The sequence below is a fragment of the Oncorhynchus keta genome, chromosome 23 (assembly GCF_023373465.1).
Source record: "Oncorhynchus keta strain PuntledgeMale-10-30-2019 chromosome 23, Oket_V2, whole genome shotgun sequence".
Taxonomy (NCBI): Eukaryota; Metazoa; Chordata; class Actinopteri; order Salmoniformes; family Salmonidae; genus Oncorhynchus; species Oncorhynchus keta.
This window is the reverse complement of record NC_068443.1, coordinates 8,270,525-8,297,160: the sequence shown is the minus strand read 5'-3', so window position 1 is coordinate 8,297,160 and position 26,636 is coordinate 8,270,525. Positions and strand designations below refer to the sequence as shown.

The 26,636-nt window shown below is 41.0% G+C and overlaps 3 protein-coding genes across 54 annotated transcripts in view; all 3 read left to right on the top strand.

Moving 5' to 3' along the window:
* The first annotated feature begins 1,683 nt into the window (after positions 1-1,683).
* uck2b (uridine-cytidine kinase 2b) lies at positions 1,684-17,646 on the top strand. The gene is made up of 8 exons (XM_052476218.1): positions 1,684-1,847; positions 11,823-11,888; positions 12,125-12,218; positions 14,486-14,582; positions 15,109-15,251; positions 15,520-15,617; positions 15,729-15,777; positions 16,010-17,646. Exons 1-8 carry the CDS (start codon positions 1,743-1,745, stop codon positions 16,147-16,149), a joined length of 792 nt encoding a protein of 263 aa, XP_052332178.1. The 5' UTR covers positions 1,684-1,742; the 3' UTR covers positions 16,150-17,646.
* A 994-nt stretch (positions 17,647-18,640) lies between these two features.
* Positions 18,641-21,098, top strand: czib (CXXC motif containing zinc binding protein). 3 transcript variants are annotated; one of them, XM_035799369.2, is made up of 8 exons: positions 18,641-18,707; positions 18,795-18,878; positions 19,401-19,457; positions 19,558-19,639; positions 19,789-19,884; positions 20,007-20,134; positions 20,554-20,619; positions 20,757-21,098. In XM_035799369.2, exons 1-8 carry the CDS (start codon positions 18,702-18,704, stop codon positions 20,832-20,834), a joined length of 597 nt encoding a protein of 198 aa, XP_035655262.1. In that variant the 5' UTR covers positions 18,641-18,701; the 3' UTR covers positions 20,835-21,098. The 3 variants fall into 3 exon arrangements, with proteins under 3 accessions (XP_035655262.1, XP_035655263.1, XP_035655264.1); XM_035799370.2 differs by having other exon boundaries at positions 18,649-18,707; positions 19,789-19,820; positions 20,057-20,134; XM_035799371.2 differs by lacking the exon at positions 18,641-18,707 and having other exon boundaries at positions 19,563-19,639.
* A 301-nt stretch (positions 21,099-21,399) lies between these two features.
* The window catches only part of scp2a (sterol carrier protein 2a), a 30,341-nt gene continuing 25,104 nt past the window's right edge, over positions 21,400-26,636 (top strand). For all 50 annotated transcript variants that reach the window (XM_052476205.1, XM_052476176.1, XM_052476172.1 and 47 more), the window contains exons 1-5: positions 21,400-21,634; positions 22,432-22,486; positions 22,687-22,758; positions 23,257-23,388; positions 25,002-25,066. In XM_052476205.1, coding sequence (XP_052332165.1) covers positions 21,458-21,634; positions 22,432-22,486; positions 22,687-22,758; positions 23,257-23,388; positions 25,002-25,066 — 501 coding nt within the window. In that variant the 5' untranslated portion in view covers positions 21,400-21,457. The remainder of the gene's footprint in view (positions 21,635-22,431; positions 22,487-22,686; positions 22,759-23,256; positions 23,389-25,001; positions 25,067-26,636) is intronic.

Below are 26,636 nucleotides of genomic sequence, written 5' to 3'. Positions count from 1 at the left end.
TCAACACTCTTGAAGAATGTTCTAAGGACAGATGATTCAAAAGTATATCTTTTTGGACACCATGGGTAGTTCATGCTTGAAAACACACACATGTCGCTGAGTTACAACAGCTCTGCATTGAGGAGTGGGCCAAAATTCCTCCACAGCGACTTGAAAGACTTATCAACAACTACAGGAAGCGTTTGGTTGGAGTCATTGTAGCTAAAGGTGGCACAAACTATTATTGACTGTCAATGGGCAATTACTTTTTCACACAGGGGCATTGGGTGTTGTATAACTTTGTTTATTAAATAAATGAAATAAGCAGGTAATTGTTGTGTTATCTCAAATGTTTTGCACAAATTTGTTTATATCCCTGTTAGTGAGAATTTCTCCTTTGCTAAGAAAATCTATCCACCTGACAGGTGTGGCATATCAAGAAGCTGATTAAACAGCATGATCATTACACAGGTCCAACTTGTGCTGGAGACAATAAAAAGCCACAGTAAAATGTTCAGTTTTGTCATACAACACAATGCCACAGATGTCTCAAGTTTTGAGGGAGAGGAAAATCGGCATGCTGACTGCAGGAATGTCCTCCAGAGCTGTTGCCAGATAATTTAACGTTCATTTCTCTACCATAAGCCGGCTCCAACAAATTAGGCAGTCTGTCCAACCGGCCTCAAAACTACAGACAACGTGTAACCATGCCAGCACAGGACTTCCACATCTGGCTTCTTCACCTGCAGGATCGTCTGAGACAAGCCACCCGGACAGCTGATGAAACTGTGGGTTTGGACAACCGAATCATTTCTGCACATACTGTCAGAAAACCGTCTAAGGGAAGCTCATCTACCTGGACGTCGTTCTCACCAGGGTCTTGACCTGACTGCAGTTTGGCGTCGTAACCGACTTCAGTGGGCAAATGCTCGCCTTTGATGGCCACTGAAGAGTGTGCTCTTCATGGATGAATCCCAGATTGAACTGTACTTGGCAGACAGCATGTGACCAGTCCTCTTCTGGTTGTGCCGGGTGGAGATTATAACAGTACATGGCCGAGATGTTCAAACGTTCATAGATGACCAGCAGGGTCAGATAATAATAATCACAGTGGTTGTAGAGGGTGCAACAGGTCAGCACCTCAGGAGTAAATGTCAGTTGGCTTTTCATAGCCGATCATTCAGAGATAGAGACAGCAGGTGCGGTAGAGAGAGAGAGATTCGAAAACAGCAGGTCCGGGACAAGGTAGCACGCCCGGTGAAGACATTTAATTTCTGCCCCCCTTTTACCATCGGAATGTGATACAAAAAGGGTGTCAGGTGTCCTTTAGGACCACGCGGGCGCCTCCCAGATGTGGGGTAGGCTGTTTGCAGTGTTTTTCCGAATGGATAATAAAAAATAACAAAAAATAAGTTATGCCCCCCACACTTCTAAAATCAAAGTTTTGCTCATATATATATATATATATATATGTCACTTATTAATGGACTTGTACAGTTTTAGTGTAGGGCAGTTCCAAGGATTCTGTATAGCACAACCATTTATGAAGCGCACACATACAATTAATTTATATAAATAATACAGCTTTATGAATCAATTTACATACAAATCACATGATGTGCAAGACCAGGACATTTGAAAAATTCCTTAATACATTTTTTATTTTTTTTAAGTTATACATTTTGTGAAGGAAATGATGGGAGGAGCTCAGCGGGACACTGTATTGTTCCCAGCTGCGTTGTTGTAGGCACGTTATTGCAAGCATGGCCGGGGACACTGAAACACATCTCAGTGACTATGCCGAAAATAACAACATTATCCGACAACCATTCCTTATCGGAGTGTCTGGAGGCACTGCCAGTGGCAAGGTTAGCAAGGTTATATTGTCTATTGTTGTATGTTTTTAAAACTGATGGAATGTGTTCAAATCGCTCGTAAACTCGTCGACCGCGTGGCTTCATGTCATACTGTTGGTTTGAATGACATCAACCCCTTGCCAATCTTGAGTAATCAGCATTTTATTAACGGGTTGGCTAAATGATTGTAACTTTTACATGTGGTTTCCTTCATCCGTTGGCATCATATTTCCCTTGTCCCCAGGATGCCTAATTCCACCACACACACAATTAGTAGGCAAATACATTTGGTTGATTTGATAGCCAACTATAATTAACTAACAGTTTCTAGTTAGTAAATTAGCTAAACTGTAATCGTTATATTTTTATCCCCGGCACTACATGCTAACATTTATGTTATTAAGTAGACTGGCTCGACAGCTAGCGTTAGCTAGCTACTTTTTGTTGCACACACAGCTATAGAGAGCCTATGCTTGTTATCTATCGCGCCATACAGCCAGCTAAATCACTCTTTTGTTTAAAGTTATTTGTTTAACTAGCTAGCCCCGCGGGTTAGTCGAATCAGACCACGGTTCGTACCCTCGTCTGAATGTCAAAGTGACGAACTATTCGACACAATGTGGCTGTTATCCACTATTGGACTTATTTATTGACGGAGGACACGACTTCTGGCTATTTCAGTTGAATCTATTGTTGACGCTTAGCTGCCTAGCTAATATTAACCACATAACAAAAACAGACGTGGGCGCAAGCGGGAAACGGGCGTCAGTTGCTACTAATGCATTGTTTTTTTTTATTGTATTCCAGTATACTTTTGCAGGAAGAAAAGCAGGCTCGGTACATATCTTCCTAATATAATTATTCTTGCACATACGCTTGACGCACACAGAACTGAATTCTTCATCTAATGAACATAATGTCCCTGTAAGTAAGTAAGTATATGCCATTTAGCAGACGCTTTTATCCAAAGCGACTTACAGTCATGTGTGCATACATTCTACGTATGGGTGGTCCCGGGGATCGAACCCACTACCCTGGCGTTACAAGCGCCATGCTCTACCAACTGAGCTACAGAAGGACTGTACAAGTCACTTATTAATAAGTGACAAGTCCATTTCCCTGTACAAGACTTATAAGACCTGCAAGGTATTGCATTAAAAAACGATGGTATATACAGTACCAGTCGAAAGTTAATTCACCTACTCATTCCAGGGTTTTTCTTAATTTGTACTATTTTCTACATTGTAGAATAATTGTGAAGACATCGTCAACTGAAATAACACATGGAATCATGTAGTAACCAAAAGTGTTAAACAAATCAACTTTTATTTGAGTTTCTTCAAAGTAGTCAACCCTTGCCTTGACTGCTTTGCAAATTCTTGGCATGTTCTCAACCGGCTTCATGAGGTCGTCACCTGGAATGCATTTAAATTATCAGGTCGTCCTTGTTAAAAGTCGATTTCCTTATTGAGCTTTCCTTATTGCATTTGAGCCAATCAGTTGTGTTGTGACATGGTAGTGGTGGTATACAGAAGATGGCCCTATTTGGTAAAAGACCAAGTTCATATTATGGAAAGAACAGCTCAAATAAGCAAAGAGAAATGACAGCCTATCATTACTTTAAGACATGAAGGTCAGTCAATCTGGAAAATGTCAAAAACTTTGAAAGTTTCTTCAAGTGCAGTCCAAAAAAACATCACTTGCTATGATGAAACTTGCTCTCATGAGGACCGCCACAGGAAAGGAAGACCCAGAGTTACTTCTGCTGCAGAGGATACGTTCATTAGTGTTAACTGCACCTCAGATTGCACCCCAAATAAATGCTTTAGAGTTCAAGTAAGGCACACCTCAACATAAATTGTTCAGAGGAGACTGTGAATCAGGCCTTGATGGTCAAATTGCTGCAAAGAAACCACTACTAAAGGACACCAGGAAAAGACTTGCTTGGGCCAAAAAACACAAGTAATGGACATTAGACCGGTGGAAATCTGTCCTTTGGTCTGAGTCCAAATTTGATATTTTTGGATCCAGCCGCCGTGTCTTTTTGAGACTCTGACTAGGTGAACGGATGATCTCTGCATTTGTGGTTCCCACCGTGAAGCATGGAGGAGGAGGTGTGGGTGTGCTTCGCTGGTGACACTGTTGGTGACTTATTTAGAATTCAGGGCATTCTTAACCAGCATGGCTACCACAGCATTCTGCAGTGATGCACCATCCTATCTGGTTTGTGCTTAGTGGGACATCATTTGTTTTTCAATTGAGATTGTTTGAGATGAGTTGGACTGCAGAGTGACGAAAAAGCAGCTCAGCATATGTGGGAACTCCTTCAAGACTGTTGGAAAATCATTCCTCGAAGCTGGCTGAAAGAATGCCAAGAGTGTGCAAAGCTGTCATCAAGGCAAAGGCTGGCTACTTTGAAGAATCTACAATCAAAAATATATTTTGGTTTAACACTTTCGGTTACCACTTGATTCCGTATGTGTTATTTCATTCATTATTTCCCCGGAATTCCATGTAACAAAATTATACAGTTGTACATTTGTCATTAAATAATTGTCACTAACAAAATAACGTTCTCTAACCATCTTTGAAAAAATGAAGATGTATTATTTGTGTTGTTCCAACTCAAACACCTATGAGGGATGACATTATGTTTATATACAATTAACCAGGATAGTAATTCTTGTTTAGTGAAGTTACATTTGAGGAGAAATTCAATGACTCCCAACTTTTTTATTTTTTTAACCTAGAATTGGAATAATATTACAAATCCTACCCTTAAATGGATGTAATTACTGATCCATCTAGTCTTAAATAATGTTGGATGTACCAAAATCAAGCACATTTAAACATCCTTGATTTTTTTTCTTTTTTTTAAGTATTCCCTGTCTGTCTTTTTTAATTGTTGCTTGGGGGAACATCCAATGCCATTGCAGAATATATTCATCTTGATAATCCTTCCGTTTTTGACAGCAACATGATGACTCTTTTTAAAAGAGGTCCGGTAACAACGAAGCATAATATTTTCTTCACTTTCTACTTGTACCCAGGCTACAAATAAATGTATTTTGTTAGCTAGATTGTTCGTTTTTATAGTAGTACAGGACGCAGTCAAGATTTGTATGTAGTTAATAGCTTTGTGTGATTTGATAATGCCGTGTTAACACTGAGCCTAGTATGGCCTGTAGTTTTCCACTGTTTGTTCGTACTTGTTGGTTTGAGACCACAATTAAATACCAGTTGTGATACCAACAGTAGTTTGGAAAGCAAATTAATAGTTTGCGTCGTATATCACAAATATATATGACATTTAGCAGACGCTTTTATCCAAAGCGACTTACAGTCATGTGTGCATACATTCATGGGTGGTCCCGGGGATCGAACCCACTACCCTGGCGTTACAAGCGCCATGCTCTACCAACTGAGCTACAGAAGGACTAGGCATATGTAATGAGCTTGTGAAATGAACTACTGTTAAAATTCTTAAAAGAACTCGATGGAAGCTTCTACTCAATGTCCTTTCCATTCCCTGGCCCCTTCCTTACCCTCCTCCGTTCCTATTGTTCGGTTGACCCACACATGAAGTTAACTTTTGGCATAGGGCCACTGTTTGGCTCCTTGAAAATCCCTGTACATGGTGTTGGGTGTGACTGAGGTGGGGTGGTTTGGGATTGCTGGCCCATGGAGTTATGAGGAAGTAGTGAGCGAACAGTAATAACCTGCTGTGTGGTGTAGCAAACATGGTGTACTGAACATGACGTCACATTACCCTACTGTAAGTGCACTGGAACCAATGTGGCTCGGGTTGAATGGTATCCAGGCTTGTGCCTGCTTTCATCTGCTAACTGAAATGACTTACTGCCTGTAATATTTACTGTACACACATCCCGCTGTAGTATTGTCTGGCCAAATCATAGTCTGTATATAGAAGCTGCATCGTGTTTGAAAGGCTCTTAGATGAGGAGCTTTAGGTCAGTCTGTGTGCTGCAGTGCTGAACAACACGGTCTCCGGAGTGGGCGTCCGATTTCATTGTGACACTTTTTTTTTTTTTTCACGGACACAAAAGCACCATAGTCTGTGGCAGGTCAGGAGAATGCCCCGTCAGCACTGGTAGATGGGAGACCCTGGCATTTGAGGGTGTCGGTGAGGACAGGTGGGTCCAGGGTCCAGGGTGGTACTTCCATAGTGCTCCCTGTTTTTTCTGGAGTACTGGGTACAGTATGTCTCGCTGGGATACTGTGTGGGGCTGTGTTGGTCATGAAATTGTCAGACAATGATTGTCAAGCACATAACTGTCGGTCTCACAGTAATTGACTGTTAATTAACAAACACATTTAGCATCTCCTGGCTTCCACACACAGTCTACAAGCCACTGATGCAGACCTTAGGAACATCGACAGTCCAATAAAGCCAGTTTAATATAGCCTACACTATCACAATCCATTTATTTTAGAAACAAAAAATTAAGAAATGTGGTCTATTTCAGATCAGAATAGCATAGTTAGTTGCTTAGAATTCTGTGGCATTCTTTTTTTTTTAGTATGAAGAATACAATTGAACATAGCTGAATAAAATAGAAAGGATATTTATTCCAAACGAGTGCGCGTGTGCAGCTTTTCTGTTTTGAGCGGTTAACAAAGAAACCGGTCCTCATATGCTTTATTTAGTTATTTATGAAACTTCCGTTGGGATACAAACATTGGGTTTTGTGTTTTAATTTTTAATACATTCTAAGGCTGCATGATACAACTCCAATGATGATTTGAAAAAAGTGGCACGGAAGGCATGGGCTTTATTTTTTGCGCAGGCTGTACACACTTCATCAGCGCCTAATTCACAATTTGACAAGCACTTGATAATGCCTTGAATCCAGGCGGAATCCCCTTTGGCTGTAATGCCCCCTAAAAAAACATGCAATTTTGGCCAGAGGCCGTAGGTGCTCTTGTGTTGAATATAAGAATTTGAATTCCCTTCTCCCGGGTGCGTGCTACGAAGCACCTCTCAGTTATTAGCCAATGTCCGTCACATGATGGGGTCCTTCTCATAGGCTACAAGTGAAGACTAACACATCGGATGTTGGAAGATCTGTCCACATTTACTTGTATAAAGCTGTCGTCGAGGCAAAGAGGTGGCTAATTTGAAGCATCTAAATTATAAAATAAATTTTTTGTTTAACACTCTTTTGGTGTCTACATGATTCCATATGTGTTATTTCATAGTTTTGATGTCTTCACTATTGTTCTACAATGTAGAGAATAGTCAAAATAAAGAGAAACCCTGGAATGAGTATGTCTAAACTTTTGCCTGGTACTGTAGTTTGCAATAGAAGTTGCTTTTTAGGTGTCACTTTCATTTAGGTTTGGATAGAATTTTGATTAACCACAACAATCATTGTAAGATATGAAGACGTTATTGTAAATTAAATTAACCTGCCCGTGAAAATGTGCATATGAAAACTAACTGCCACGCAGATCGGTAGAAATGATCAGATAAATTGGCATTCCATCTGAGAAAGGTAGTCGACTCCTCCTGTAGCTTTTACCGGCAACTTCAGGAGAGTAACAGGCCTGCCAACATGCACGCATTTTGCGTACCAACTACTAAATTCTCTGTCCATGTACGCAGGTATGAGATCTGAGTTAAAAGTGTATTTTAAAAAAACAACATTTTAATAAAAAATAAATCCACTGAGTAAATCTAACATCTCAATTTTCAAGCTGCAATACACAAACATGTACAGAGTTTGTCAACAGACATGGAGATTAATACGTTATTATTTGACGTAGCTACCCGGTGTCTGCCCCTCCTGTTTGTTGTGATGCAGAGTTTGTCGTAGCTACCCGGTGTCTGCCCCTCCTGTTTGTTGTGATGCAGAGTTTGTCGTAGCTACCCGGTGTCTGCCCCTCCTGTTTGTTGTGATGCAGAGTTTGTCGTAGCTACCCGGTGTCTGCCCCTCCTGTTTGTTGTGATGCAGAGTTTGTCGTAGCTACCCGGTGTCTGCCCCTCCTGTTTGTTGTGATGCAGAGTTTGTCGTAGCTACCCGGTGTCTGCCACTCCTGTTTGTTGTGATGCAGAGTTTGCCGACTGTCAGCTGTACATAAAACACATGGACAAATCCCTTTTCGACTCTGTGTGTTGTGGAAAGGTAAACACTAATTGTTTCAAGCTAACGTTAGTGAACATAAGATGGCCATTCAGTGGGCTCTAAAGTGCCAGCAGTTCACTAGCATTTGCTAGTGACAGAAATGCAATGCAAGTACAAAAAAAAGAAACTTTTGAGCAGAGTCTGGTCAACATGCCCACACGGATCAGGCCTGAAGAGAAATTGGCACAAGTGAAGGGGGGGGGCAGCCTGGTCTACTCCCACCTTTCGGCTGATATTGGTCATGTTCCACAGCAATGCAGACTGCAAATGAATATTCAGTCTAGTTTCCAAGAGCAAAACGCAGTACAGAGCCTCCCTCAGTACAGACACGTTGAGTGCCCTCGTTACCAAGAAAGTTTCAATGATTGACAGAGGAACTGTTAGCCACAGATAAGTCTACCCTGATGTGTAAGGCTAAATCTGCAAGCTATCAGGCAAATCTGTCTAGGAAATGATTTTCTGAACATTTTGAAGGTCTCCAGCAGATTTGTTCTCACCCCCTGTTTCCTATCATAGCCTTTTTGTTTTTATGGATAACATGTTACTTTGATACTGATGCTCTGCTTCAAACATTTTTTCTTATCATATCAGTAAAAGAAAAAGTGCATTAGACGTTTGTACATTTTGTACCTAAACAAATAACTTAATAATACAATTTAAATAAAATAATTAAAAAAACTCCAAGAATAAAGGCTCTGTTTTTTCTATTTAGTTCTTGTGACTTTTACCATATGTGTAAATGGAATGCCTTCAAATTATCCCAAACTTTTATAGACTTGATTGATCGCAATTATAGAATTGTGCCAAGACTCACAAACGGCACGCACACGAGTGTCCAGGGAATGAACCCCAATTCGCCGTGTGCTATGCGGGGGCGAGTTGAATCTCCAATTTGCTGCATTGGACCGTGTTGGCAGGTCTGGGGTAATGGCAGAATCTGAAAGACAGCATTATCTAGATCTCTGGCTCCCTCTTTGTTTATTTCATCAGACAAGCTCAATTCATATAGTTGATTTTATTAAAGTCATAGGGAGTGTCTATATCGAAAAGTTTTAAATTGACCAATCGATTAGTCGAAAGACCAGACTTTCTGATGACCAAGATTTTGTCGGACAGCCTAATATTTTTGCCTACTTTTACTTCACTACATTCCTGAAGAAAATGATCTACTTTTTACTCTACATTTTTTTTCTGACACCCAAAAGTATGTGTTACATTTTGACAGGAAAATGGTCCAATTTATACACTTATCAAGAGAACATCCCTAGTGCCTCTGATCTGGTGGACGCACTAAACACAAATGCTTCATTTGTAAATTGTGTGAATGTTGGTGTGCCCCTGGTTAGCTTAATATGAGGAATTTGAAAGGATTTTTTTTACTTTTGATAAGTACATTTTAGCAATTACATTTTACTTTTGATACTGAAGTATATTTAAAACAAAATACTTAGACTTTTACTCTAGTATTTTACGAGGTGACATTCACTTACCTTAATAGAAAACGGCTCCAGTTCTCTTTACCGTGACTGCAAATGGGATTATGAATGTTATGCTTTATTATAAAGGTGAACGTTTCGGAAAGAATTGAACTCACACGTCGCCTGTGTATGCCAGTTAGGCTCTACACCGGTTGTAAAGCGGATTAATGTGCTTCATTCTAAGAAGTTATTTGGCCACTTTATTTGTGATACAAACCTTATCAAAACATATGGGCTAGGCTACATGAGGTGTGCAACTATGATTTTGAAAACGTTGCACACAAAAAGGCATGAACTGTTTGTGAGCTTAATGGACAGAAGCTGGGCGTCATTCACAAGTGATAAGACTAATATTGTCACCCATCAGACTTCATTTAATCTTGTCTTTACATATACTAAATAATGTGACATTTGATTTAGAATGGACAATTATCATGCACCTGTCGTGAAGCAGGAGGGAAAATATACATCTATTGTTGCTCAACATGAGCTCATGGACTCTCATGAAGTGTTTTGATTTAATGTTCATTACATTTGTATTGATGTCAGTGTTTAGAGGGACAATAGACTTCTGAGTACCAGGCAGTTAGCAGGTTTGGTAGGCTACTAATGACCATCAGCAGCATCAGAGCTTGGAGAAGACTAAACGGTCACCTGGAATTTGACTGCAGTCATGACTCGTGACTGTCAGTGTGGCAGTAATATGGTCACCGTAACAGGCCTAGTACTAGTTACTCTAACTAGCACACTGTAGAACACACTGTGCAGTACACAGAACATACTGCAACTAGTACACCATACAGTATGCTCTACTCTGTACAGTAACTAGCATACTGTAGAACATACTGTCTTCTACTGGTGTACGAGGTACTGCCGCAATGTTTGTTCATCAAATTGTGTATTTTATTAAAAATGAAGTAAATAGCCCACATTTGCTTGAAAAATGTATTTAAGGGCCTCCCGAGTGGCGCAGCGGATGTAAAGCACTGCATCGTAGTGCCTGAGGCGTCACTACAGACCCGGGTTCAATCACAGGCTGTGTCACAACCGGGAGTCTCATACGGCGGCACACAATTGGCCCAATGACATCCGGCTTAGGGGAGGGTTAACTTGGCTGATCACGCTCTAGCGTCTCCTTGTGGTGGGTCGGGTGCCTGCAGGCTGATTTTGGTCGTCAATGAAACAGTGTTTCCTAACACATTGTGCAGATGGCTCCCGGGATAAGACAGTGGGTGTTAAGTTGTGCATTTTGGCGGGTCATGTTTCGGTGGATGCATGACTCGACCTTCGCCTCTCCCGAGCCCGAAGGGGAGTTGCAGCGATGAGATGATCGCAATTGGGGAGAAGGGAGTAAAAGTGTTTTAAAGGTATTGTGTTTACATTTTGCTCAGGTTTTTGCTCAAGCACACCTTTTTAAATAGTAAAACAACAATTGGATGTAAGTCCATAACGATGCTTAAAACCCTTTCCTCCAGTCAAATGACAATGTTATGAATATTTTTAAATTATTAATTAACCATTACTTGTAAAATATTCTATTAAATACAGTGTTTGTCATGGTTTTGTATTTTAGTATTCTCTGTGTGTGAACTGAAAATGTAATACATTTCAACTCTATCTCTGACACAGGTACCTTCTTTTTTTTTTTTAAGCCCATAACCATGTGTATGAGGTGTATAGTCTTGTTTCAAAGTAGATTTGTTTAAGATTACCATTTACCATCTTCATTGAATGTTTTCATAATTTATCTGCAGATAGGCCAAATGAGTGGCTCTCTCACCGATACGATCCGGTAGGCTACAGACGAGTCACTCACTTTAGCATCACTGTTTGGCAAACCCCGACGTCTAGGAAGTCCTTTGGTTTACTTGTCCTGACGCGATACCATGGAACTACGTTTTATGAATGCCAAAGGCATATAGAAGATTGACTTTATTCAGTCAGTTCAACACTTTATTTATTTATTTTAAAGAATTAGTCAACACTTGCTGTTCAGTTGTCAATCAATGCACCGTAAATAGCCTACTATGCACCACAACTCCGTGGCTGGCTATGTGAAACACGAGAAAGAAAATAAATGACTATCTGAAAACAATGAAGCTAAGTCGTGTCATTTACTGCTTGTGTTACATGGGACGTGAAAATTCACCAGCATCATGCCCTCTTCCAACTGTAAAGAAATGTGACTGCAACCAGAGATCTGTATATAGTGACGATGTTCATGTCTCCGCCCTAAACGATGGGAGTCGTTGTCCCCAAGGCGGGAAGGCAGGCGACAAGCTTAGGTCCACGATAAACCTATCAAATATTGTTTGTTTTACAACAGTGTAAAATGCGTCCTGTGTTCTCCTGTGTCTCTGCAGTCGTCGGTGTGTGAGAAGATCATGGAGCTTTTGGGCCAGAACGAAATCGACCACCACCAGCGACAGGTAGATTCCATTCTCTCCCCCCAGTCCTGGTTTTTCTGCACTGTAGCTCACAAGCCATAGCACTCAGGGTTTAGCTTCCACTGTGCAGCCCTGACCGATCTGCGTCATTATTTTTCCAGGTAGCCAACCTCTCTCCAATCTATCCCTATTCTGTTTTTTTTTTATATACCAGTATTATACAACCCGAGATGGTTAGCTTCCTCAGTGTAGTGCTGACTTATGTCGTTGTTTTCCAGGTAGCCATCCTCAGCCAGGACAGTTTCTACAGAGAGCTGACTCCAGAACAGAAGGCAAAAGCACTCAAGGGCCAGTTCAACTTCGATCACCCAGGTATGGGGTTGGGTCCGCATAGGTCTGCTAGCTACATAGGACTCGTGGGGCCGCTAGCTACGTGGGACTGGTGGGGCCGCTAGCTACGTGGGGCCGCTAGCTGCGTGGGACCGGTGGGGCCGCTAGCTACGTGGGACCGGTGGGGCCGCTAGCTACGTGGGACCGCTAGCTACGTGGGACCGGTGGGGCGCCGCCAGCTACGTGGGGCGCCGCCAGCTACGTGGGACCGGTGGGGCGCCGCCAGCTACGTGGGACCGGTGGGGCGCTGCTAACGATGCGTAGGACCGGGAGCAGTGGCTGGCTGGGGCTTGGCAGGGTCTGCTTTGCTGTGTGTAGATGAATCAGAATGTCTGACTTTTAATGTAGTTCAACTAGGGCTGACCCCATTTAGTCGACTGATCGATTGTTGATCAAGATTACACTTTTTTTTTTTTTTGTCGAGCAGTCGCAAATATATGTAATTTATGGCACACGAGACACCTATCTGATTTGCGCCTGTCTCATTGGACTAATTCATTGTTCATGCCGCAGGGATGGCACAGTCCACGAAGGGGAGCGTGGTGGCTGACGCACAATGCACAGCTCTTCAGAAAAAGCAATCTCGGGCCAATTTGTGCAAATTCATTGTTTCATCATTTAGTTGTGTGGGTTTGCCCGTTGATTGTTCGTCAATCAATTCCCCATTCCATATATTACCAATAGTACATTAAGGTTAATAACCATTTCTAATCTACAGTGTTTGTTTGGCTTCGGTAATTTCTGCTAATGCATTACATTTTTGTATTATTATTATTATTATTATTATTAGTTGTTTACTGTTCCTTGTTGGAGTGGACATGTTGTTTGCAGAGCGTACAACCAATGCAACACTTGTGTGAAACCAGTTTTGGTTTATTTAATTCCATTTTGAGTTAGGTCAATTTATTAATTGTCTTTTGTTTGGAGCACTCCTGTCAATGTTGAGTAAGGACGTGTACCCGATTACACACAGAAGTAGGCCTAGGCTACCTGGCCTGTGCGCAATTGTATAAATGTGCCCATTTGGGGATCTGATTTAATATTTCCTATTGGCTTAACTCACCACCACCCAATGAACTGTGGCGCTTCTCAAAGTAATTTTTTCAGCAAGTAAAAGTCTGTGAGTGACAATAGTTCCTCAATGTATTTGGAAAATCTTTCCAGTTCTCTCCCTTTCCAGTGAAAACGACATAAAATAGGCCAACCTGATTACTTCTTATCCCTTGCATGAATAGTCTACAGGGCCGGACCCAGTTGATACAATATTTCACCCTTTTTAATTATATTTCAAACAACTCAATTTATCATGTGATCCATGGCCACATTTCATATAAAATTTGAGGCATTCATGTTTTTTACCATCGTATAACCTGATCCATTTTTGGCCTCTGTCGGCAATCCATCTCTCATACACTCAGCCCATCTTCCTGCCATACTCTTAGTCAGCAGATCTATAATAGCAGAGTCTCTCTCAGCTGCTGCACGGGGGGGTGGTGTCTCAATTAACACTTTCTCCTCAAGTGTTAATGTCCTCTCACTGATTTAAAAGAGAGATGCCTGGCATAGTCTAGCCCATGTCTCCTCCAATCCAATACTTTTTAGATTTGTGTGAAGAAGTGTCAGGAGATATTATTGGGGGAAACCCAGGGTCTGAGAGACAGACCATAACAGCTGTGACCCAGAAGACTCCACACAGATTCCTCAATTCAATTCAATTTTCAATTCAAGGGCTTTATTGGCATGGGAAACATGTGTTAACATTGCCAAAGCAAGTGAGGTAGACAACATACAAAGTGAATATATAAAGTGAAAAACAACAAAAATTAACAGTAAACATTACACATACAACAGTTTCAAAACAGTAAAGACATTACAAATGTCATATATATATATATATATATATATATACACAATGTACAAATAATTAAAGGACACAAGATAAAATAAATAAGCATAAATATGGGTTGTATTTACAATGGTGTTTGTTCTTCACTGGTTGCCCTTTTCACTAGTCTAGTGTGTGTTCACATGTGTGTTTGGTGGAGGCCACTGTCAGCAGAAGTGTACATGGAGGTCTATGTATGGTCTGTTATTTTACCAATGGAATGGAAGTGAAACCTTTTTTCAATTTTATTTTTATTTATTTTTTGCTACATCTCCTGCTTTCTCTTAAGCCATTTCTGTCTCTTATTGTTTTTACTTGTGAATCTAAATGGAATTTTTCTTTCTCTAAAACTGTCATTCTTCAGATGCCTTTGACAATGAGTTGGTCATGAAGACTTTGTGGCAGATCATGCAGGGGAAGACCGTACAGATCCCTGTGTATGACTTTTTCACCCATTCCAGGTGAGCTCCTTGTTGCGGTGTCCACACACCAGGGGGGGGTGTATCAAGGACTTAGCCAGCTAGCTCGCCTAAATATCTTATCTTGAATTGGACATGGTCGAATTGACTCAACAACCAAAATCACATATCCAAAATGTAGCTTTCTTAATGAAGCAGGAAATCAATAGTTCTATATCAGGGTTAGCTGGCTGTTGCTTGATAGTATACCCCTCTACTCTTGTTTGTATTCTAACAATAACTGTACATGTTTCTAACCCAAGTATTCTTATTTGTCAAGTTCAGGTAGTACCTACTGAGAACAGCCACGTAGAGCAGGTTTCTGTGGTCTGTTTTAATACAGAGTTGTTGGGTATTCAATCCCATTTTATCTGTCTCATTGGTTGTCTCTAACAGGATGTTTTCTTAGGAAATATCAATACAAACTGTTTGTACAATACCAGGCTGTTTGTTCTTATTTTATGTCGTGTGTCCTGTTGGGTCATCCTGATTTTTTTATTTTTATTCCTGGTTTCTTGTTTGATTCCAGGAAGGATGAGTTTGTGACGGTGTACCCGGCTGACGTGGTGCTGTTTGAGGGCATCCTGATGTTCTACTCCCAGGAGATAAGAGACCTGTTCCAGATGAAACTGTTCGTAGACACGGATGCAGACACGCGGCTTTCACGCAGAGGTGTGTTTGCTGACTCCACTTCCTTGTGTATTTCTGGATAAGGTTAAACGTCGTACGAACTCTTGCCAGTCAGACTCTGTGTCAGTGTCTCTTCTTCACTTCTGTGTTCCAATTCTAGGGTGGGGGTGTGTGTTCCAATTCTAGGGTGTGTGTTCCAATTCTAGGGTGTGTGTGTTCCAATTCTAGGGTGGGTGTGTGTGTTCCAATTCTAGGGTGTGTGTGTGTTCCAATTCTATTGTGTGTTCCAACCTGTTTTGTTTTATTCCAGTGCTAAGAGACATAGGTGAACGGGGCAGGGACCTTGAGCAGGTTCTTACTCAATACATCACATTTGTCAAACCTGCTTTTGAGGAGTTCTGTCTTCCAGTAAGTTTCCACTCTGTGTCCCCGTTATATTGTGTGCTAGTCAATGAAGCCAGCCATAATCTTTGCAAATACTTGCGTAGTTATTGTAGTACTTGTAATGTTTATTTCCAGACTAAGAAGTATGCTGATGTGATCATCCCTCGTGGAGCAGATAACTTGGGTAAGGAGGAACGTCCATGAGATCTGATCCTCTAATACCCTTCTGGGTTGTATGCAATCTTTTTTGCTCCTTTTTGTCAATATAGTGAAGGGTTATGGTAAGTAAGGAAAGGCTCGTATGCAGCCACCACGTTACATGACTTTTCCCTCTGGAGTTTCCTTGTTTTATACCCCTTTTGTGAATGTACCCTAACTTCACTGTTCCCTTCCTCTGGTCTTTTTCTTTCTTTCAGTGGCAATAAACCTGATAGTACAGCACATCCAGGACATTCTAAACGGCGGACTGACCAAGCGGCACAGCGGCTGCATGAACGGGCACAGCACGCCCGCCCGGCAACGACAGACCTCAGAGTCCAGCAGTCGCCCTCATTGACCTCCTTTGTATTGGAGGCAGAGTGTGATTAGATCTGTACATAATTCCCGATGGCATTGCCGTATTTAAGATGGAGGAAGGCCACGTCCTGATTCTCTACCCTGTTACCAGAGTGTACACTTGCACACTTCTGGTCCTTGTAGGAGAAGTGTAGAGAATTGGGACGCAGGCAAAGAGTAACTACCATGCTTATTATTATTATTACTATTACTACTACTGTTATTACAGGTACTTTTATTGTAATTGTTGGATTTGGTTCAGGCGGGGGAGAGAACCTCCAGTTTTTGCAATGAGATCATGTGTTAAGAATGACCCCCTTTTTGTTTTCATCTGTTTATTTCAAATTTGTATTTCATATAGTTTGCTTTTTGACAGATTTAATCAAACGTGGAAACTGGTGTTGTCCAATGAGAATTAAACCCTAAAATCACAGGCTGGGATCCAATTCCTCATTGAGAAAAATGTTGGACCTTGAAATAGAGATGAAACTAGACAAAGTTGAAATGAAAACTCAGGATTGCGCTCGTTATTCGTTCTCGTTGACAATCTTGAAATAGGTTTTACCTAACCTCTTTTTTTGTCGGTCTTATCGTGTTTTTCTAGTCTGTATGTTCAGTTCTGTTCCCTCGTTGAGTTGTCTTTTTCCTGTCACTTACCCTCCACCATTTGCTAAGCTACAGAACCTCCACAAGAGGGAAGTTCCAAACTCCATGACATTCTAAATTCCACACAGAATAGGTAGATTGAAGTAAGTAAAGAAGTAGTAACAAAGGTTGAATATTCTCAAACAAGGGTTCTTTATTATGGAAGCCCAATTTTGGTGTTACTTACCTGACAACGGTGGTATGGTTAGCTTGGGCTGACTCGTCCTGCATGATATCTTTGTATTTGGCTTCCACCACCAGGAAATACACATCTCGTTGTCAACACAGTAAAGTGTTATGAGTGCTATAACACAAAATATAAATTGTCCGGTTAATTGATTAAACTTGCACAAGATCTTCAACTATTTGCGTAAAATGTTTTCCCCTAATTAATCTTGAAGCAGAATTAATTTAACATTTTGAAGAAATAAACCTATTGGAGTTTAATTTCCCCTAGTCATTTAGTAATGGTTCATTCCTAATATTTTCCTAATACTGTTTTCTCAGGTTGACAGAATAACATTTGAAGTGCAGAGATATTATTTGTCAAACTGAGGGATGGGTCCCATAACAGCAATACACCTGAATCATTATTTTTCTGGCAAGACTTGAAAACATGAAACCAGCACCATGCCTTTTCGCTGCTGACTTGAACCACAATACACAATACTATTATTTCCAATTAGTCCATTTCTGTAAAATGGCTTGCATATCCCAAGTGTTGTATTTAGTAAGCATACAGTTGCTGAATTGTGACTTAATATTTACCATAAAATGTGTCTGGATGTTGGATTGATGTAGAAACGTTGGATGATTGGAACAATAAAAGCACATTGCAAAATGGTACATTAAACTGCAGGTGTGTTTGACTTACTCCTGCAACAGCTGATTAATTGTTTTTAATGTAGAAAAACCAGTATACATACAACTAGACAATGATAACATGTGCTAGGGGGTACAACAAATGACAGATTATACGAAGACCTTAAAAGAAAAGCACACATTGATTGTTTTAACAGCTTTCTTATTGGAAGCATGTAGACTGGTCTTAATGTACTGCTTCAATTCCTTATAGAGAAGTTTTTTTTTATTAGTGAATTTACATTTATGAATATGACATTTTTCCATTAGCACAATTAGATTTGAGGTTAAATTGTGTTTCTTTATCCTTATGGTTAAGGAAACCGAGCAGCACATTCTCCCATTAAAAAAAAGTAACCAAGTATATTAACAATTATAAAACAATATTTTCAAAAAAAAATTACATGTAGACAATGTGAAACTGTTGATGCTCAACACAAAGTACAGTCAATGTCTTTTTGGAGTTTCTTTAGGTAGTGATTCGCAGGGTAATACTTATGGATCATTCTGAAAGAGACATCTTTGACCTTGTTAGCAAGTAGGTATTTGTGTGGTAATAACCAGACTTTTTCCCAACAGATATTAGTGACCAATGTATTCCAGTAAATTGTGACATAAGGAATGGATACAATATCCCTTTAAAATAAAGCACGTATAGATCTGTTCTGACGGAGCAAGGAGAAACAGTTTCCCTATTTGAGAATCAACTGAATTAAGCGAGGGAAGGTTAAGAAGGTGAGGTCTGGCTATACTTCTAAATAACATGAGAGTTCCAGATCGAATAGCATCAGACTCAACTAAGTGTTACAGGGATATTATAACGATATAAAACAAAATCCTCATTGAGTAGCAATGCTTCTGCATTAAAAAGATGACTCACCAGCTGGATATGATTATTGAACCAGTTCTTTAAAAAATACTTTTTTTCCTTCTATACAAAATATCCTTAGGCGATTGATTCTTGACTATGCGTAAAAGCGTGCCTTGACGTAGCTACGCTTGCGTATTTTGAAACGAGTGTTTACGCAAATGTATTAGAGTGTCAAGATGGTGGTAAGTGAGGCCACATCATTCAGAGCATGCACGCTTTCAACAATATTTACAATACCATGAATTAAATGCGTGTTATATGTTTCATAGAAAATTGGGCTGCAGTTCAAAGCCACTTTGGAAAATATCACAAATGTGCGGCCAGAAGGTGAAGACTTCCGCTGGTTTCTAAAGGTAACTAAGAATTTGCTAACCAGCTGATGCTAGCCATTTTACGATGAGCTATAACGTTATATTCATCATGACACACAATAAGCGAATTTGTCAAATGGTGAAAAGTTGTATCACTACATAAACAAGACATTTACTGCACGACAAGTTATGAAAGGTACTCCTGTGACGTTATTTTCAAAACATTGCTCGTTTTTAGTCAGTAAACAATACGCATGTGACGTGTAACGTTAGGCAGCTAACGGTAGGTAACAATACAAAAGCATTGCTGATGTAGTGTTGTGGACTCCCAGTAACCCTTAGGATTAGAATAGAATGTGTATGCCATGACTACACACTGTATGCTTCCGTAGTTGACAGACTATTCCCTATAAAGTACACAACTTTTTTTTTTACCAGAACATGTGCCCTGATCAAAAGTAGTGCACTACATAGGGTCTAGGGCTGTAGTATAAAGTAGTGCACTACATAGGGAATAGGGTGCCATTTGTGACAAACATCGTAACATACATACTTTTGTCACAGTTAAAATGTGCCAATTGTGGTGAGATCCCAGAGAAATGGCAGTATATCAACCTTATGGTGAGTAAAGGTGATTTTATCAATGTATCTTATTATTCAAAATCACATTTGATAGGGTGACGGATATTCCACACTTTGCAGTGACTGACTGTTTCCCTAGGACAGTGTACCACTTAAAGGAGGAAGAGGGAGTGCCAGCATGGTCCAGAAGTGTAAACTCTGTGCCAGGGAGAATTCTATTGGTAAGCAAACAGAGAAGTATTACACATAAGTTGTTTCATACATTCAGCCATTTCACTTTCCTTTGGGGTTCTGAGATTACTGGATAGAGGTAAGCAACAGCTCCACCTTGTTTCTGCCATTATGTTCATATTTATATGTGTGTTCACAGATATCATGAGAGACACAATCACCCCGTACAACGTGAGTACAGTACTTATTGTGAAGCTTACCTCTCAGTTGATCCTTGGCTTGACTGCAATTGAAGGTGGGAAATGTTTAGTAATAATACTGCCTATTTTACCCTACCACTCTGTTGCTGCTGACACTTGAAGTGTTCTGCTACAGAACAGTACATCTTTAAAACACAAGAGTATTTATTTATTTCAGCCACTCACACCTTCTTGTCTCTTCCTCGTGGTGGTGCTGCTGCTGTGAAGGCTGAGGATAGTGAGAGGTTTAAGACCATGGTGCAGTTTGAGTGTCGAGGCCTGGAGCCGGTAGACTTCCAACCACAAGTGAGAACAGCACACTCCTGTACTGTATGTTGTCAAATCTCAGCTAAGGTTTTAGAAGCACAGGTTATATAGCATTAGGGGATTTGTTTTCTCCCTTCCTGACTATTCTGATAAAGTATAAAAATTGGATCCACTCTACCATTCAAAAACAGATTCCAAATGTTTAGCGTAGACATTTCTGAAACCTTGACATTTTTTTTATTTAGTATTGTTTTGTAACAGTTTAATGACAAATGTTCTTAATAATAATAATAATAATATATGCCATTTAGCAGACGCTTTTATCCAAAGCGACTAACTTGTAATACTGCTGAAAGAACAATAAAGTCAACTAAAATATGTGTTTTACAATACTACAACACCTCAACCTTGTCCGCTGTCTCTAACATCACATTACTTTGACCTTGAAACACAAACAGGCGGGCTTTGCTGCAGAGGGAGCTGAGTCGGGGACCAAGTTTCCTGAAATCACCCTACTGGAAAAAGTTAGTATTTTTGATCTATGGCCAGTAGGTCAACATAGTAAATGTGAACATTGATTACAATAATAGTTTCCAGTACCCAATACAATAGTTATTTTCAGTTCAAGAACAGCATTTTTAATACTTCTTCTCCATATCAGGACTGGACAGACTATGACGAGAAGGCCAGTGAGTCAGTGGGCATCTATGAGGTCACACACCAGTTCATCAAGTGTTGAGTTACGGTCAAGCGCTTTGTACGACCAGCTAGCCCAGGTGACGGGATGTAAACACACTGGCCAGATATCCACTCATCCACTGACTGAAATGGCTGTCGGTGTCAGACACATCCAATGCTAATGCAGTGCTGTTGACAGTTATAATGCAGTGCTGTTTGGTTTATGACAAGCAAGAAGCATTTGAGGATTGATTGAATGAGATATGTGACCATGCCTTTCCTTTTGTCACTACCCCAATAAAGATCATGAATAAAATAAAATAAACTGATGTGGTTTTAAGGTTTTCTCTGCCTGGAATGATCTGTATCAGAATGAATTGAGTAAATCTGAGGCACTTTGGTCACAAGATGTAGTGATTAAACTCAACCATGTATGACTGCCACTGTTTTTGAAAGTTTGTTGTTATTGTCAACGATAGAACAGTACTTTGCTCTTAAACGCACTTTTTAATACAGTCAATAGTAAAACATTATCTCGCTAACGTATTTGGCCAGAGTTCATCCAGAGTTCAACCATTGTTTACACAACTGGACACGCGTTCAACTGACTTCATTAAGAAGTCACTTGTATTGTGTAACGTTAATATGGGTATAGAAAGCTAGCATCATTACAGGCAAGGAGTTATGCTGCGTTCACATGCTCCACGGAAACTCCTTCGTAGTACTTTGACTTCTCAGTTCGGTGAACGGTTATCATCCGTATTGTCACTCTTCCCTCTTGGAAGCACTCGTCTCGGCACAACAACCAGAATGGCTCCTCAAAAAAACAGAGTATTCGTCATTGGAGTGGGAATGACAAAGGTAAATCTTGCTATTGGTTATAAATGGTTGCATTTCGAATAGCATTCGTGCTAGCTGGATTGCTATCTAGTATTGAAAGACTATTTAGAAAAGAGCTAGCTCGTTGTCCTTAGCTAGCTAACGTTTTACCTGTCATGTTGGTTAGCAGCATTTCCAAAAAACGTAGGTAGCTTGTCATTTCTTTCGATAATTAACATAGGCTAAGCAACTACTGTTGGCTGAACATATAACGCGAGATTTAAGACTTTTGTCAGCTGTTCATGTTGGTGTTGCTAGCTATCCTAGTTAGCTAACACGAAACATTGATTAACAACTATATTAGGCTATCAATGTTTAAAATTGTATTGTGAATTATGGCTTGGAAATGTATTTGCTACCTAGCTAAAATGAAATTGCCATACGTGGCATTTTAAAACCCAGTCTAATCTGAAAGTCCAATACTCCATGGTCATAGGCTAATTGTGCCAAGGGTCATGGATGCATTGCACACACCGATAGCTAGATAAACACTAGCTGCATTGCATGCAGCAGAAGGACGCCCCCCCTGTGCAGTCAGAATTAGAAGAATACTTTCTTTGTCCATTGCTTTTTCAGATCTCTCTCTCTCACTCTCTCCCACTCTCTCCCACACACACACAGGGGTTGTCAGCCATAATACCGTGCAGTTTACGGGCAAAGTGCCTTGCTCAAGTACACAGCAGTCATGTTGACCCAGAGCTCTGTCTGTGTAGTAGTTTAACTGTTATCCCCAGTCTGACATTTGATCCAGAACCCTCTCCTGTGTTTTGTCTTTGCAGTTTGAGAAGCCAGGAAAAGAAGACTTTGACTATCCCGACATGGCAAAGATAGCAGGTGGTTTTCATTTCATTACTGTACCTGTCCTGTACTTGCCAACATTGCTACATTCACCTGGATACACCTTGAGCTATAGTCACCTGGATACTACCTGGTTATAATACCCTGTGTTGTACATGTCATATAATAGTATTGCCCATTGTGAGTGATGCCCATTGTTCCCTGTTGTGTCTTATAATCATGTTCTTATGAATCAGGCGAGAGGGCCTTGTCTGATGCTGGAGTCCCCTACTCTGCTATAGAGCAAGCCTGTGTGGGCTATGTGTATGGTAAGAGACTGTCATTGATTATAATGTTAACTGTCCGTTAAAAGTATTTTTTTTTAGGCATATTAAATGCCTTGTGAGTTGCCTTCAAATTCATTCCAAAAGTGCTGTAAGTGTCCACCTAGTAATAAGCTATGATGTCATATAGGCCTAGTAATAAGCTATGATGTCGTATAGGCATAGTAATAAGCTATGATGTCATATAGGCCTAGTAATAAGCTATGATGTCGTATCGGCCTAGTAATAAGCTATGATGTCGTATCGGCCTAGTAATAAGCTATGCTGTTGTATAGGCCTGTAAGATATTATAACACAATGCAATCATTCACCTGAGCTGACCTTTGTCTGTGTCATGAAGAGAACTGTGTAGTGATGAACTATTGCTTTTAAAACAAGATCCCTTTAAGATGTCTGTCCATCTGTGTGTCTCATCATGTCTGAGGTGACTCCACTTGTGTTACTGTCAATGTAAATGACCATATTATTATCATTATCTTTCAGGTGACTCTACCTGTGGCCAGAGGGCCATCTACCACAGCCTTGGCCTGTCAGGGATCCCCATCATCAACGTCAACAACAACTGCTCCACAGGCTCCACTGCCCTGTTCATGGCCCGACAGCTAATCCAGGGAGGTGAGTGGCACTTGACCATAGATATATTAATCATATCTGTGTTACACACAGAGTACTCTATATATACAAAAGTATGTGGACACCCCTTGAAATTAGTGGATTCGGCTATTACAGCCACACCCATTACTGACAGGTGTATAAAATCGAGCACACAGTTGTTCAATCTCCATAGACAAACATTGGCAATATAATGTCCTTACTGAGGAGCTCAGTGACTTTCAACGTGGCACTATCATAGGATACCACCTTTCCAACAAGTCAGTTCGCAAAATTTCTGCCCTGCTAGAGCTGCCCCGGTCAACTGTAAGTGATGTTATTGTGAAGTAGAAATGTCTAGGAGCAACAACGGCTCAGCTGCAAAGTGGTAGACCACACAAGTTCACAGAACGGAACCCCGGGTGCTGAAGCGCATAGCGAGTAAAAATGGTCTGTACTCTGTTGCAACTCTCACTACTGAGTTACAAACTGCCTCTGGAAGCAACGTCAGCACAAGAACTGTTTGTCAGGAGCTTCATGAAATGGGTTTCCATGGCCGAGCAGCGCACACAAGCCTAAAATCACCATGTGTAGTGCCAAGCGTCGGCTGGAGTGGTGTATAGCTTGCCACCAGTGGACTCAGGAGCAGTGGAAACACATTCTCTGTAGTGATGAATCACGCTTCACCATCTGCTAGTCCGACGGACGAATCTGGGTTTGGCGGATGCCAGTAGAACGCTACCTGCCCAAACGCATAGTGCCAACTGTAAAGTTTGGTGGAGTAGGAATAATGGTCTGCGGTTGTTTTTCATGTTTCGGGCTAGGCCTCTTAGTTCCAGTAAAGGGAAATGTTAACGTTACAGCATACAATGATGTATTTTGGCAACAGTTTGGGGAGCCTTGGGGAAGGCTCTTCCCTGAATTGGAACGCTGACTGCGAGCCAGACCTAATCACCCAACATCAGTGCACGACCTCACTAATGCTCTTGTGGCTGAATGGAAGCAAGTCCCCGCAGCAATGTACCAACATCTAGTGGAAAGCATTCCCAGAAGAGTGGAGGCTGTTATAGCAGCAATGTTCCAACATCTAGTGGAAAGCATTCCCAGAAGAGTGGAGGCTGTTATAGCAGCAATGTTCCAACATCTAGTGGAAAGCTGTTATAGCAGCAATGTTCCAACATCTAGTGGAAAGCATTCCCAGAAGAGTGGAGGCTGTTATAGCAGCAATGTTCCAACATCTAGTGGAAAGCTGTTATAGCAGCAATGTTCCAACATCTAGTGGAAAGCATTCCCAGAAGAGTGGAGGCTGTTATAGCAGCAAAGGGAGGAGCAACTCCATATTAATGCCCATGATTTCAGAATGAGATGTTCGACGAGCAGGTGTCCACATACTTTATTTTCTCTTCTCTGGACGTCATTAGATGGGACACAGAGAGGTGAGTGGGACTGAGATAGAGGGCGGCAGGATTGATTCCTGGGACTAGGAGTCCTTTCCCTGCTCTGGTCACATGTTCAGGACAAACTCCTGACCCTTGTGATGCCATGTCCTGGAATCAAACTGAAGTAGGATGCATGCTCATCTACTCTGATCCGTCTTATGCTGGACCTAAACATATGCCTTCTTTTGCTGACTGTAGGTCTGGTTGATTGTGCACTAGCCCTTGGCTTTGAAAAGATGGAGAGAGGCTCCTTGTCATCAAAGGTAAAAACCAATCGTAGTACATGATCAGGACTAACCCAGTGTATTGTAGTTCATGATCAGGACTAACCCAGTGTATTGTAGTTCATGATCAGGACTAACCCCATGGACAGGACTAACCCGGTGTATTGTAGTTCATGGACAGGACTAACCCCATGATCAGGACTAACCCAGTGTATTGTAGTTCATGGACAGGACTAACCCAGTGTATTGTAGTTCATGGACAGGACTAACCCAGTGTATTGTAGTTCATGGACAGGACTAACCCAGTGTATTGTAGTTCATGGACAGGACTAACCCAGTGTATTGTAGTTCATGGACAGGACTAACCCATTGTATTGTAGTTCATGGACAGGACTAACCCAGTGTATTGTAGTTCATGGACAGGACTAACCCATTGTATTGTAGTACATGATCAGGACTAACCCAGTGTATTGTAGTTCATGGACAGGACTAACCCAGTGTATTGTAGTTCATGGACAGGACTAACCCAGTGTATTGTAGTTCATGGACAGGACTAACCCAGTGTATTGTAGTTCATGATCAGGACTAACCCAGTGTATTGTAGTTCATGGACAGGACTAACCCAGTGTATTGTAGTACATGATCAGGACTAACCCATTGTATTGTAGTTCATGGACAGGACTAACCCAGTGTATTGTAGTTCATGGACAGGACTAACCCAGTGTATTGTAGTTCATGGACAGGACTAACCCAGTGTATTGTAGTTCATGGACAGGACTAACCCAGTGTATTGTAGTTCATGGACAGGACTAACCCAGTGTATTGTAGTTCATGGACAGGACTAACCCAGTGTATTGTAGTTCATGGACAGGACTAACCCAGTGTATTGTAGTTCATGGACAGGACTAACCCAGTGTATTGTAGTTCATGGACAGGACTAACCCAGTGTATTGTAGTTCATGGACAGGACTAACCCAGTGTATTGTAGTTCATGGACAGGACTAACCCAGTGTATTGTAGTTCATGGACAGGACTAACCATGGACAGTGTATTGTAGTTCATGGACAGGACTAACCCAGTGTATTGTAGTTCATGGACAGGACTAACCCATGGACAGGACTAACCCAGTGTATTGTAGTTCATGGACAGGACTAACCCAGTGTATTGTAGTTCATGGACAGGACTAACCCAGTGTATTGTAGTTCATGGACAGGACTAACCCAGTGTATTGTAGTTCATGGACAGGACTAACCCAGTGTATTGTAGTTCATGGACAGGACTAACCCAGTGTATTGTAGTTCATGGACAGGACTAACCCAGTGTATTGTAGTTCATGGACAGGACTAACCCAGTGTATTGTAGTTCATGGACAGGACTAACCCAGTGTATTGTAGTTCATGGACAGGACTAACCCAGTGTATTGTAGTTCATGGACAGGACTAACCCAGTGTATTGTAGTTCATGGACAGGACTAACCCAGTGTATTGTAGTTCATGGACAGGACTAACCCAGTGTATTGTAGTTCATGGACAGGACTAACCCAGTGTATTGTAGTTCATGGACAGGACTAACCCAGTGTATTGTAGTTCATGGACAGGACTAACCCAGT